This window comes from Salarias fasciatus, chromosome 8 (assembly GCF_902148845.1).
Source record: "Salarias fasciatus chromosome 8, fSalaFa1.1, whole genome shotgun sequence".
Taxonomy (NCBI): Eukaryota; Metazoa; Chordata; class Actinopteri; order Blenniiformes; family Blenniidae; genus Salarias; species Salarias fasciatus.
This window is the reverse complement of record NC_043752.1, coordinates 5,758,995-5,772,120: the sequence shown is the minus strand read 5'-3', so window position 1 is coordinate 5,772,120 and position 13,126 is coordinate 5,758,995. Positions and strand designations below refer to the sequence as shown.

Here is a 13,126-nt window from a genome sequence, read left to right as displayed (position 1 = left end):
TGCTAATGTCTGCGGGACTTACCTCCACTTTCTATGAGCACATCCAGGAGTTCATCCATCTGCTGGCTTCGAGTCAGTTGCTGCAAGAGTGATAAGGAATCACCTTTTTAATTAAATGAATAGAGTTACGACACTTCAGAATATAGTAAAACCACCTTAAAGGGAACCTATTAGGTGATGACTGAGTTTTTTTTCAGACGATAAGTTTCCTTTTCTGTTGTAGAACCACTTGTGAATTTGTTCCTCAGCTCTGGCTTTTAGCTCATGATGATGATGCAGATGATATGTGTTGTATATGTTGTTGTGTTTGTATTCATATTCACATATATAAGTGTCTTCTAACTTCAGGCAAGCTTGTCACAGCTTACTTGACATTTTCACATAATTCTCACTTGTCACAGGCAAAGAGGCAGGTGTCAAATGATAATCACCTGTGGTGTACCACAGGGTTCAATTGTAGTTCAGATTTTATTTCTCAGTCATGCATATAAAAAAGCAACATGTTTCTTTCTGTAATGGAGACCAGATGACTTATTGAGTGGGGCTGAACTAATTCCCATTAACCATCTTTTACCGACAGATACTTGCTAATTTTTCCTTAATATGTTTTTGTCAGAGACTCTTTAGAGAAGAAATTCTTTAACAAAATTGCCGTGAACCCTGTTCGGACTCGAGAGGACACCAATCTTTCATAGACTTCTTAATAGTCGTCTACTGAAAACCCAACCTACCTACATGCAATGAGGCTGGTGTTCAGTTACAAACAGTATAAGCAGCATAGGATCATAAAAAATGCTGCTTCTACTGTGTTCTAAAATGCCTTTTCTTGCATTGTCCAGTCCATTTTGCACCCTGCTTTCAAGCACAGTTAGCTGGAATGACCTTCAGCCCCCTAATGACCTTGAGGCTGATTAAGTGGTACAGTGGATGGATGAATGGTGTAATAGGTCCCCTTTAAGGATCATTCATCAAAAACATGAAAGCATTCAAGCAAGTGTCTAAGGCTTGCAGAATGGAGTAATGGCAATACAAACTTTTCAGGAAGGCAGTTAGGGACTGTATTTTTTTGTTCTTTTAATGTTCCTTGTGAGAAAGAACAGTTTTACCTGACTTTTGCTGTTTTTGACGAAAGCAAAATGTACCCAATCAAATGATTTTGCAAATAATTTGTTTAACACATTTCTAGCAATCTAAAATAATTGACCTATTTTGCATTTTAGCTATATTTACCAATTGAAGACTTTTCAGCTATTTTCCCTTTTTAACAGTTTGAGCGTGTTTAGCCTTTGAGCTGTTAAACCTTAATCTGAAGGTTCTCAGAAATTTTAGCCCTGTTCTTCGATTGGCCATTTTTTGTCTCCTGCAGCGATCTGAGCTGTTCGGCGGACTCAGACAGTTCAGGCTGTCAGTAGTCTGGTTCTCTCTGCCTCCAGTGAAGAAGAGTTTGCAGTACGACAACACCAGTGCGCCTCAGACTTAGAAAAAGGGTGAAAAGTTAGTGCGGTGAACGTAGCGATATATGAAAAAAGAGGTGCAGATCAGGTGATGGACTTCAGGAGACAAAGAAAATGGGAGAGAACAAAAGAAAAAGTGAAATTAGAGCAACGCCAAAAGGGGAAAAATAAATCAAATCTCCGGTCAGCCATCTTTACTGGATTTGAAGTTTACCTGCTTGACTGCATCCTCATAGCATGGGGGCTGTCTTAAGTCAGATGCGTCTGAATCTGAGCTACTGAAGGCAGGGGGAGAGACCTGGCACTTTTGGCCAACATGCCGAGGACACGGCACTACTGACATCTACATGAGAAACGAGTGAAAAGTGCAACGTTAGCATGTCGTCGGGGAGAAAACCCAGAAGAGCTACAGGTCAGGATCTGCCGTGGGATGATCTCGCCACGTTAGCTATTTAAAAGATGGGTTGGCGTCACCGTCGCGTGAAGGAACGTGTGATGGAAACTTTGGACAATTGTACAGAGTCAGAATGAACGGAAGAGAAGAAAACAGTTACATGAACGTGAGGTGGTTCAAGTGATGCCGACGTGACAACACCGCAGAAAGGCTGTCGGTCGCCGTCACGCTGGCGATTTACCTTCTGCTGTATGTTCTGGCTCTCCGCCTTGAAGGAGCCGCCGTGGTTGAGACCGCAGTCGGTCGAGTTGAAGGTTTGAATGTTTCTTTGGTCGGGAGGATAAGAACAGTTCACTGGTGGGCCGCCGCTCTTCGGCTGCATCTGCTGTCGGCCAAAAGTCAAACGTGGCCAAGTTAAGAAAACAGCACGAATCCCCCAAAAAATAACAAAGAGTGTGTACACGGCAGTAAAATAAACTGTTAACAGGTTAAATCAACAGGCTAACAATTATACAAATAGCTAGCAGGTGGCTGGCTACTCGTGCTAGCACTTGTATCTACATTGAAATATTGACTAAATATTGGATATATTGCTTTCAAATTTATATTAAATGGTCACAATTATAACTCATTTATTTTTTTTAGCCTATAAAGTCATGGTAAATTATTTCAGAGAAATAATGCCTTGACGGTTTGGAAGAGTTAACATTATCCACTGGATTTTCTTGCAGAGGATGTGCTTAAGTTCCATTAAAATGTTAAAATGCTTAACTGAAATATTTTAAGATAATAATTAACTCAAGACATTTTTATTTTTTCTTGTAATTGCTTGGTGAATGTTGACCTGGTATTCGCCACTCAGCGGTTCTCATGGTACAGGGTGGAGATGGTGGAGATGGCGGCTCGTACCTGCATGCTGCGGGGTCTGTTGCTCCCCTGGCTGTGGGGGTGACTGCAGCCATCTCTGCCCGGCCCGGGGGACAGCATGTAGGGGTTATGTGGTGACGAGGGTTGGGGGCTGCCCGACGGCTTCCCGATGGGCGAGTCTTGCGGCGAGCATTGCGGGCTGAGGAAGGCGGACATGTTGGAGGGGCTGCCAGAGGCGCCTCCTGTGTCCATACATTGCGGACCCCCCATGCCGGCCATGCTGGCGCTGTTGCCGTGGCCCATGTCTTCCATGCAGCTGTTGGAGGGGCTCTTGAGCTGTTTGGGAGAGGACAGGGGGCAGCTGGAGGACAGCGAAACAGGTTCCTGCTTGACTGTCACGCCGAAGAAATGTTGGCCCATCATGGCTGGAGTCTGGTGATGCATGGAGGGCTGAGGTGGGGGCGGGCCGGGGTCCTGTGTGGCGCCGTAGCAGCGTTTCCTCTTGTGAAGCTGCATCTTCAGCTCCTCAACCTGACAGTCACAAAGGAAAGACACTCCCTTCATAACCATGTCACAAGTAAGGACTGAGTTTCGTCCTCACGGTCGCAGATCATTCGGTTGGAGTCTCTTGTTCCAACATTTGATCATGGTGTTAATATTCCACAGTCTCTGGAAGGCTAACTTTACACTGATTCCCTGACAAAAACAGATTAGTTCCCTCACCTGTCTCTGCTCCTGGTGCAGTTTCCACGTCAGCTCCTCGATCACTTTCTGCTTTTCCACCAGCATCTTATCTTTTTCAGCTTCCAGGCCATCCATGCCTCCACCTTCTGCCAACCTCTGGCCTCCTGCTCCTCCGAGGCCACTGCCTCCTCCCACCAGACCATCGTCCATGCTGAGGTGGGCCGGAGATGGCTGCAGGGCGAACTGCGTCGGCGAGGACATGGGCACGTCGCTGAAGCTGTCTGGGAGTGAGCCGCTGAGGGAGAGCTCGGAGGAGGCCGGCGAGATGGGCGGGGTGGAGGAGGTGCTGGGGTAGGGGTAGTACCCTCCTTGGGACAGTGCACTGGAGGAGGATGGGGACTGATAGGAGGACAGGGAGCCGGTCGGAGTGACGGGGAAGGTGACGGTGGTGATGTCGGAGGAGCCCGACGGCGAGGAGCCGGCGTTGGAGTCCTTAAAAGGCCGGAGTCGCTCGATAAGGGCGGTCTTGGTGCCTGAGACGGGCATGCCACGAATCCGCAGGTGCTGCCTGAGCTCAGAAACCTGACAGAGACCACAGAGTCAGAAATCTGAATTTAATTTGACCCAACACTTTGCTGGGATGAGATTGAATCAATGGATGGATGGATGGATTTACCTTTAGGTCATCCAGGTTGGCTGGCAGAGGCCCAGGCTTAACAGGTGAGATGCTGCTTTGGTTGGGAAACGTGTTTTTGACCGGAGACGACGAGTTGCTGTTGGATGCACTGGATGGACCACCAGAACTACAAGCTGATAGCTGCTCGCTGGATCCTCTGGAAAGAGTCAGTGAAGGACTGCTAGTCACTGACAACAGAGGTGAAGTGAAGCGCAATACAAAGAGCAAAGAAAATCTTTCCAGATAAACTTCTGCTTTGTATTTTCCTCCAACTGTGGAAATCTGAGCTGTTTTCAGTTTTGCAGAATAAATAAAACAACTGCTCTCTGGCTTAAAATGGTCAAAACTCTTTTAGCAGAGGGTGTTCCCACTTTCAGAATGCCTGGAGTAAATTACATTTTAATGTGATTACAACACAGTTGGGAATCAATCTTGGTGTATGATAAAACATATCCCCTTGTTTCTTGGACCAGTTTATCTCATTTTCCAAAACTGGATGAAACACATTCAAAAATTATGCATCTGCCATGAAAGTGACTGAGGACACCGATCAACAGTTTTCTGTGCAATCATTACCAGTACAGTGTATCTTACTTGTGGGTGTGGGATGGTGGATGAGGCTGGTAGCTGAAGGCAGGCTGCCTCTGCTGGGCCTGGGACTGGCTTTGTGAAGTGTGCACGTGCTGCTGTTGCGATTGCTGCGTCTGAGAATGTGCTTGGGCGTGCTTCTGTTGGCTGAGGATCTGCAGCTGCAGGAAGAGCTGCTGCTGCTGAAGAAGTCGAGCGTAGGCCGAGTCCATGGGCGGAGGGGACTTCTCTGCCTTCTGGTCCGGTGGAATGTACTGATGGTACTTTAGCTTCTTCACTTTGGGCTTCACATCTTTGGGCTTTTTGTGCCTGTTCTTCTCTGATGTCTTGGACTGTTTGGGATGAGGAAGGTGAGATTATGCTACGAAAGACTTGGGAGGTAGATGTCTAAAAAAGATGACCGCAAGGATTGACACACCTTGACAATCGCAGGAACTGGGATTGGGGGTGAAGCCTGGCTGTTGTTAGCACCATTTAGCCCCTCGTCCTGGTTCTGGTCAGGTGGGTCTCTGGTTGCACTGCCCTGGTCACAGGTAAAAGAAAAAAAAAAGATTATGCTTGATCTTACTCATTTGAGAAGGAGACATCTCAAAGCACTTGAATCTTATTAAGTGGACTGGGTCCTGTATCTTGAAAGAAGTGTCACCCTTTATCCAAGTGGTTTCATCAGCAAGTGACTCCCCTTGACTTGCAGTTTGCAGGCTCACCCTGCGTCCAGATGTACGGTATTAGATGCTTGTAATTTGACACCAGCTTCTTCATCTTTCCAGTAGCAGCCTTGCTTCTGAAGTATCAGATTGTCTCCATTTGTGAAAAGGTCTCCTGGTACCACCATGGCTAACATTCATACAGTCTTGATATCCTGTTGCACTTGGAAAGTTGGAGGAATAAGAGCTTGTTTAGGAGCTGTAATTTACTTTAAATGTGCAGTTTTTATTAGGTACAAGTACAATTTTTTAGTTGTGGTTTTCAAATCTCTGGCCTAAAGACGGGGGCTAGGAGGACTTAGCGTATTTCGAAATTCTGCCAAGTGTCTGATCCATAGAGCCCAGGGTTGTTCATTTTGGCCTTACTGTTCTGGAGCTGCTATGTTTTTTCAGGTGGAAAAATAAAATAGCCCAAAGCTTTAGAGATGAAGTGCTTTTTAGCCACCCTGAAATAAACCAAAGTGTTCAGACCTCCACAAATGTCAAACTCATAACTTCACAAACTCTTGATTGGCATCCACTTGCTAACCTCTTTTAAATGAAGTCGGTTACATACTTTTTAAATTAACTAAAAAAACAAACCAAAAAAATGGATAACAATGCTATAGGAGGGCGGCTAGGAATATATATACATATACATATATATATATATATATATATATATATATATATATATATATATATATATATATATTACTGTACTAATATACAGCTGCAAAACATTGATTCAGCAAAACAATTGACCCAAATGACCTAAACTCCTGTTTTTTTTAACAACACTTTCACATTGCTTCCTTGATGTTTCTTCATTCTTCCCATTCACAGAGAAATTTTCACATTCATTCCTCTCTAATGCAAACCGCCAATTTTTCAGGGTCTCCTGAACCGGCTTCATACTCTCACTCCAGACCACTGTGTCATCTGCAAACAGCATAACCCAGAGAGATTGATGTACACCGACTTCAACTTTCACCTGCTCCACTGTTCTGGACTGTCGACACTCGGTACTTTTACTTTCGGTTCGATGTAAAATAATCCAGCTGATGAATCAAAAATGGAAAATTTTGTAAATCAGTTGCCATATGTTGTGTGCAGTGGCAGCTGCTGGTCTTCCAAAGAGGGGAAGCTAATTTTTAACATACATTGTAATATGTGTCTGTTTTTTGCATGTAAATTCTATTAGCTCTCATGCCTTTTGTACACCCTGTCAAAGTTAGACAGATCCCCAAAGCCCACTTGTGACCAGACAACACATCCCTGAGATGGTTTGGTTTCATCCAGAGGCATGGCCAGCAGGACATTTTATTGGTGACAGCACTTCCAGGCAGCCGGTCACCTTGTCAGACCAGGACAGCTGAAAAGACCTGTTACTCTCCTTCACCTTTTGGCACCAGCTCAGTTTTAGGGGTTGATCTGTCCTGCAGTTTAACACCAATTTTCTCTTCGTAAGGAAGACTATCAAATGGCTTCGCCAAAATCCAGTCCACAACATTCACACTGTCTGCCATTGTGTGCAGCTTGCGAGCAGCTGGAGGCCAGTGCACTGTATGACCGCCTGAGTGTGAGAGACGGGTAGAAGCTCCGCAGCTGCTGGTCGAGGACAGAAACCGTAGAGTGACCTAAACGAGTCTCCAAACACAACGATAGTCATTTTTCACAAACACAAAGTCTCTGAGGATCAATAAAGCCTCCGAATCAACTCAGAACAACAGAGTGAAAAACTTCAGAAGCGCTTTGGTGCATTTTTTTACTTCAAGATCACTGATTTGCTCATTTCGCTGTCAATCAATCTACAGACAGATCATCCAATCAGCACGCAGAAGCCCAGCGTCCAGGCCAGCCCACTGCCCATAGACCCCCATTGAAACTCAGTAGTCCGATGCCAAGCATTATCCAATGAGCGTCCAGTTTCACTGCAGCGGAACAACCCACTCTAGCTTCCGCATGGACGCTCAGCGTCCGGCTGTTTAAAGTGCCGTGCCGCTGCGAGGAGGAGTGAGAAAAAAACTGAGTCAATTACCTGAGATAAGTAGCTGATTCTGAACAAAAGATGAACGTGTTGTAACGCAGTCAATGAAATGTACACACAACAGTAAACATTGGACCACTTATTTTTTGACATTTTAGGGGAAGTTGAGCCGCCCTTGGAGTCTTAGAGCAATCGCCACTGGTTGTGTGACTAATTTTAGCATATTCAATGGTACGCCTTCTGACACTAGTCTAAATATTGATTGAAGTCGACTATTTGGCACCATCACACTCCATTACTGCTGGTGGAATAGCTGCATTATTTACACTGGTTTAAAAGTAGAGAACTGGCAGAGGAGTTTCCTTTAAGCTTTATTTGGTAAACTGTTTTGTTTAGAAGCTTGGTGCAGGTTTATACTTGAATCTGTTTTATTGTCTCCATCCTAACAGACGCACGATGCCAAACAAAGCTAAACAAGTACATGACAGTGTGTAAGAGAAGTGAATTATTTTATTTGTTTCAATGTTTTACCCACTCTGGCTACATTTTGTTGCTATTTTTTCCTTAACATGCAAAGCACTTTTGGATCAAACCATAACTGCCAATTTCAACATGTTTAGGAGGCGTCTCGTGATATCCACAGTTTGTAATCTGAGCTGAATAATTATTCCCCAAAATGCACACATATTGACATTTCATTAGTGGAGAGCTCCAAACAGAACTTTGATTCTGGCATGATGCAGAAGCGAGGAGCTGATGATTCAGCCCCAACGTTTAAGAGGCACAAATGTAAACAGCCGCGCTCTGGCGCTGAGTCCAATGGAGTGACCGTCAAGGATGGCGAGCAATACAATGAGGTCATGGCGAGTGAGGGAGGCTCATCAAGCAGGAATGCTGCACCTGCCTGGATCAACTCTGAGCAAACGGTCAGTCGGGAGGCAGAGGAGGCCGGGGCAGTTCCCATGTAATCCACAAGAGGGCAGAAGAGACAAAGCAGTGGAAACACCGTCCGTGTTTGAGTCAGTCCTTCCCTCTTTGTTGGATCTGAATATTAACAACACACTTATCTGATGTTCTCGTGCAAGTATAAGACGTTTTCAGATGTGTCAACATTCTGCACATGTAGTTTATCCCTGTAGTGTCTCCTTAAGGCATGCAGCAACCAGAGATGTCATGATTTTGGCTTTTTAAAATGAACTAAATATATGCAATAGTCAAATATCTGCATCCGCAATAAATGAATATGAATCATGGGTTTGTTATACACTAAAATCTATTTTTGATAGTCAAATCATACAGAAACTGCAGAAATACAATTAATCTCCAAGAAATTCAGCCCTTTTATGCATTATTAGACAAAGTTACACACACAATGTTATTGGTTGCTGCAGGACAAGAAAAGAATTAGTTCTAGGTAATTTAAAGGTTGTCAATTCAAAGAAATGTATTGCATGTGTGTGTTCTCTTTACCTGTGGGGGGCTGGTGAGGGCAGGTGAGGATGAGGAGGAGGCTGTGCTGCCCACAGCCTCAGACGAAGGGCAGGCCGAGCCCTGCGACTCATCACTGTGGTGCTGCTCGGGAGAGAGACTCTCGCTGCTGCTGTCCTCCTCAAACGCGTACGAATCCTCCTGCTTCGGGAACTTTCCATGGTTCACTGTGAAGACAGACGGCGGGGCGGGGGGGTCAGAGAAGGAGGTCTGGGTCTGGTGTGAAACCAGGTGGCAAAACTGTGTCGGATCGGATCACTCTTAATGGCAGCTTGTTAATTTAGCCAAATAGGTTTACATCGCAATGCAAATGATGCAATACTACCACGATTCAATATATCTCTTTATGATGCCAAACTGTGAACATATCGTGCAATCATAATGCTTTTTTCTAATTTCATAGTCCAAAACGTCACCAACCAAACTTTCAAAAACAAAGAAGAAAAGGCTCCTTATTTGGCCACTAGGGGGCAGTGTTACAGCCCATCCTCAGGTATTTCTTCCAGAGAAGAAGAGAGTGAGACGTGGAGTCAAGCCACAGCATGAACACACTTAACTAAAATGAAATAAAGCTGCTCTATTTGAGCCAAATTTAAAACAAACATGCAATGGAAGAAAAAACACTGACAAACATAAAGCCTCCTTTTCAAAGTCTTCTTGACACGAGCACAAATCAAGGTGTCTACGAGGTCGGGGCCCTCAGAAGCAGCCAGAACTGGCAGGTTCAGAGTTTGGCCAATCACACACTTTCTGGCACAAACAAAACATGAGAAATGCAACTTGCTAATCTTCCGCCTAATTTATGCTGGCATGACTGTAGCTTACATGGAAATGCAGTAAATACCCAGTCAGGAATACCGCATAGCAGATTTGGCCCAATAAGAACGGAGTTGTGTCACTTATGGCGAGCTTGTTACATTTTATTATAATTAAATACAATGAACTTAAATAGCTCTCGTCAGTCAATTGACTTATTTTTTAAATGCAGTGACAGACTGTTGGACCTTGAGAACTTTCGCATTATCGACTCTGACCTTCACTGAAAGAAGTTTGGACACCCCTGAGCCAGCGCTGTTTCATGTTTTAAAAGAATAATGTTAATGCCTTCTCCGGATGACTTCATATGCCGACTCCATGCAATTCAGAGGAACGAGGTGCTTTTTTTCCCCCCCGAGCTTCCAATTCGGTCCTTCAGCCTGCAAAAACACTGACTCGTCCTTCAACTTTAAGCGGCAGATCGAGCTTTTCCGTTCGGATTTGTTTACCGCTGCACACATGCGCCTCGAGCTGCTGTACTTTCTGTCTGTCACCGACACCTTGAGGGACACTCAGCTCGGAGGTGTTACGCCGTACGAGTGAGAGACCGACACTTCCACTTCGCCCTGGCCTCCAGCCCGATTGGCCGACCCGATAAGGAGCGAGACGTTGATTGGCGCAGCTGAGAGCCTCCATCAAACAGAGCTGGAGGGTGTGTGTGTGTGTGTGTGTGTGTGTGTGTGTGTGCGCGTGTGTGTGTGTATTAGTCAGGTCACAGAGTTTCACAGCACGAGCCTGGTACTTTGATTGAAACCAGGGTCTGTTCTTGGCTGTCACATGTTTGGATACAAAAAGCGAATCTCGTCCACACACACACACTCATACACACAGCTTCAACACGTGTCATGCTAAATGCCACTTGTGCCCACCTGTTGGCGTTTAGCGCTCTGCGTGAATCCGCCCCCCCTCCCCCGCCCTGTTTTCTTTGAGTCTTTAAGATAAGTTCATGTCAGCGGGTGATTGAGTCGGCGGAATTACAGGAAATCTGCACACTTCCTCTTTTCAAGTGGTTTCGGCCCTGCGATCGGCCGGCTTGCAGAGCGAGCGGGCAGAGGTTGGAGTGGTCGCTGCGGCAGCAGCAGTAGCTCGGTCCCGCCCTGCAGCTGACTGGAAAGATGAGGCGAAGGAGGAAGAGGAGGACGAGGCTGCAAACATCCACACAGGTACGCCCACGCACACGGTCCACTAACTCCAACACTTCCTCAGAAAAACCCAGTGTGGAACTAAATACAGCTGCCGCTCGTCTCAATAAACGCAGCCCGGCCCTCCTCCTGCGCTGAGGAGGTAGTGTAAACCAACCTTTACGCAACGTGTTTACTGGGGAGGCTTGAGGAGGGGGGGGGGGGGCGGGCGGGGCAACACATGAAAAGATGCAGGAGTTTAAAAAGAGGAATGGAGCGAAGGAGCGACACATCTAAAGGGTCAGGAGACAAACGGCGTGAGGTCAGAGTCGGCCCGGTGGGACCACTCGGCTCGCGCCGCACTAAATCACGGCCCCGTCAAAGCACAACGTGCTGTGCTGTTTCTTTAAATCAGCCCCAGGAGGAGGTGGTCCTTTCAAGAGGGCTCGTCAAACACTCAAGGCCACCATATACATTCCATAACACTGACCCCAAAGCACCCCTGTCTCTGAAGAAGATGAACCCTTTTACCACCGAAGGAACGAGTTTCCATCACATGCAGACTGTTTTCTGCTGGAATATCCTGGAATGAAAGTGATGATTAAGATGTAAATAACATTCTGAGTGCAACAAGTGTGAGGAATGTGGATTACATGAAGGAGGAACAACAGGAAGCGGGTACTTCGGACCCGCCGACCGTCCCACCTGTGCATCAGAGGCACACGATCAACCTCTCCACTGTCTTCTTGAACGAGATACCAACACTGATACGCAACCTCTGAGACTGCAGAGTTCCGGCTCACTCCACGATTTCATCCCACTTTTTCATTTTACTTGAAAGCACTGGAATCTTCCTTCGAGACGTAATGAGCATCCAGCTGGGTAAAGACAGTAGCTGGGTTGGAAAGTTGCACTGAATTAACAAGGTAATTTTGAAAAATTGGCTTTAAAGATAAACAGAGTATATTTCGGGTTGCCAGGTTGTGAGGAAGCCCCCGGTTTAATGGTCATTAATGATTTGTATTTCTCGATCAGAAGTCAGATTATAAAAAATTGGTTAGGCTTAACTGTGACCAGAATTTCCATTCAGTTGTTGAGAAAGGTAAAAAAAAAAAAAAAAAGTTTTTCAAACTTTTCAAACATGCTTAACACAAAACACACACAAACGCAGCTAAAATCTACACAAACGGGTTCACACAGGCAGTCGGTTGTTTTTTTTGTTTTTTTTTTAGGGGGGGGTCACTCCACACCGCGGCGTCTCACCGCCGATACCTGTCATGCTGACGGCAGAGTCTAGGGGAATGATATTCTTTTGGACCAGCTCCAGGGGCCCCGGCCTGAGAGCCAGCTTCTCATTCAGGTCCTCGGCGAGCCGCGCTCGCTTTAGCCTCATCTGGGCCTCCAGAGAGGAGCCGTCTGAGGCCGGGTCTGGATAACACAGAGCGGAGCCACAGCGTTACAACAACAGGGCCGGGGGGAGGGGGGAACAAAGCAGGACAACACGGTAAAATCCAGGAAAAAGTCCAATTGTAGACTTTTTCACCGTCAAATACACATGTGTAGCAGAAACATGGGCGCATGCGGTTATTTGTTGAATAAAGTACAGTGGGTTTATTGGTTTAGAAAAAAAATGGGCATAACTTGTTGCATGCAAGTTATATATAAGTTTGTTATAACATGGTAACAATTCATGCATTAACAAATTAATATGTTTTATATATATATATATATATATATGATAATTGGAACAGAAAGATTTTTCCATATTCCATAGCACAAATTATACTTGTTGAATGGATTGTTATTGTTCCATTATTATGTAATGACATTTTTCAGTTAAACCATGTTATCATATTACTGCATCAATCTCATTATTAATCTTATCATCAATCATATGTTGAAAACATTGACATTATATCACAAAACTGTCAAAGTTCCAACAATTTGATGCTTCAAGTACTGAAATGTAAACGTGAAACCCTGTTTATTTAAACATTTCTGCCATTTCTTATCTACTTTTTTAAATGTAATGATTAATCTATGCAGTGGTGCACTTGGCTGTTATTTCCTCAGCAAACACTGCGCTTCATCCCTCAATAATCAATATTTCTGTTCGGGATCACGCCTAATATCAGCTCTTCTCTCAGCCAGACATTTTGAGAGGTAGAAAAATAAATGGAGGGGCTGTAATTAAAGGGCTGCAGCGGGGCGAGATTTTCGACCTTCCACAATCTTTCTCTGCTAAATCCAGGAAAAATAATCAGGGCCGGAGCTAACCCGGGCCGGCCCGCGCTCCGGCCGCTTCGCCCGCTGCGCCGATTACCCGGCAGCCAGGCGAGAACACCAGATCAGTTTGATTATC

At 45.3% G+C, this 13,126-nt stretch overlaps 1 protein-coding gene across 10 annotated transcripts in view; it reads right to left on the bottom strand.

Annotated features, from left to right (window-relative positions):
* myocd (myocardin) overlaps positions 1-13,126 on the bottom strand; it is a 71,823-nt gene that overhangs the window by 3,760 nt on the left and 54,937 nt on the right. For 4 of the 10 annotated variants that reach the window (XM_030097651.1, XM_030097654.1, XM_030097656.1 and 1 more), the window contains 9 exons: positions 8,810-8,994; positions 5,082-5,186; positions 4,670-4,995; positions 4,076-4,232; positions 3,439-3,981; positions 2,758-3,246; positions 2,090-2,233; positions 1,669-1,797; positions 23-80 (listed from right to left, as the gene is read on the bottom strand). In XM_030097651.1, the coding sequence (XP_029953511.1) occupies positions 23-80; positions 1,669-1,797; positions 2,090-2,233; positions 2,758-3,246; positions 3,439-3,981; positions 4,076-4,232; positions 4,670-4,995; positions 5,082-5,186; positions 8,810-8,994 (2,136 nt within the window). Of the gene's footprint in view, positions 1-22; positions 81-1,668; positions 1,798-2,089; positions 2,234-2,757; positions 3,247-3,438; positions 3,982-4,075; positions 4,233-4,669; positions 4,996-5,081; positions 5,187-8,809; positions 8,995-12,036; positions 12,114-13,126 lie in introns of those variants that run through there. The other 6 variants (XM_030097652.1, XM_030097655.1, XM_030097657.1 and 3 more) reach the window with 3 other exon arrangements.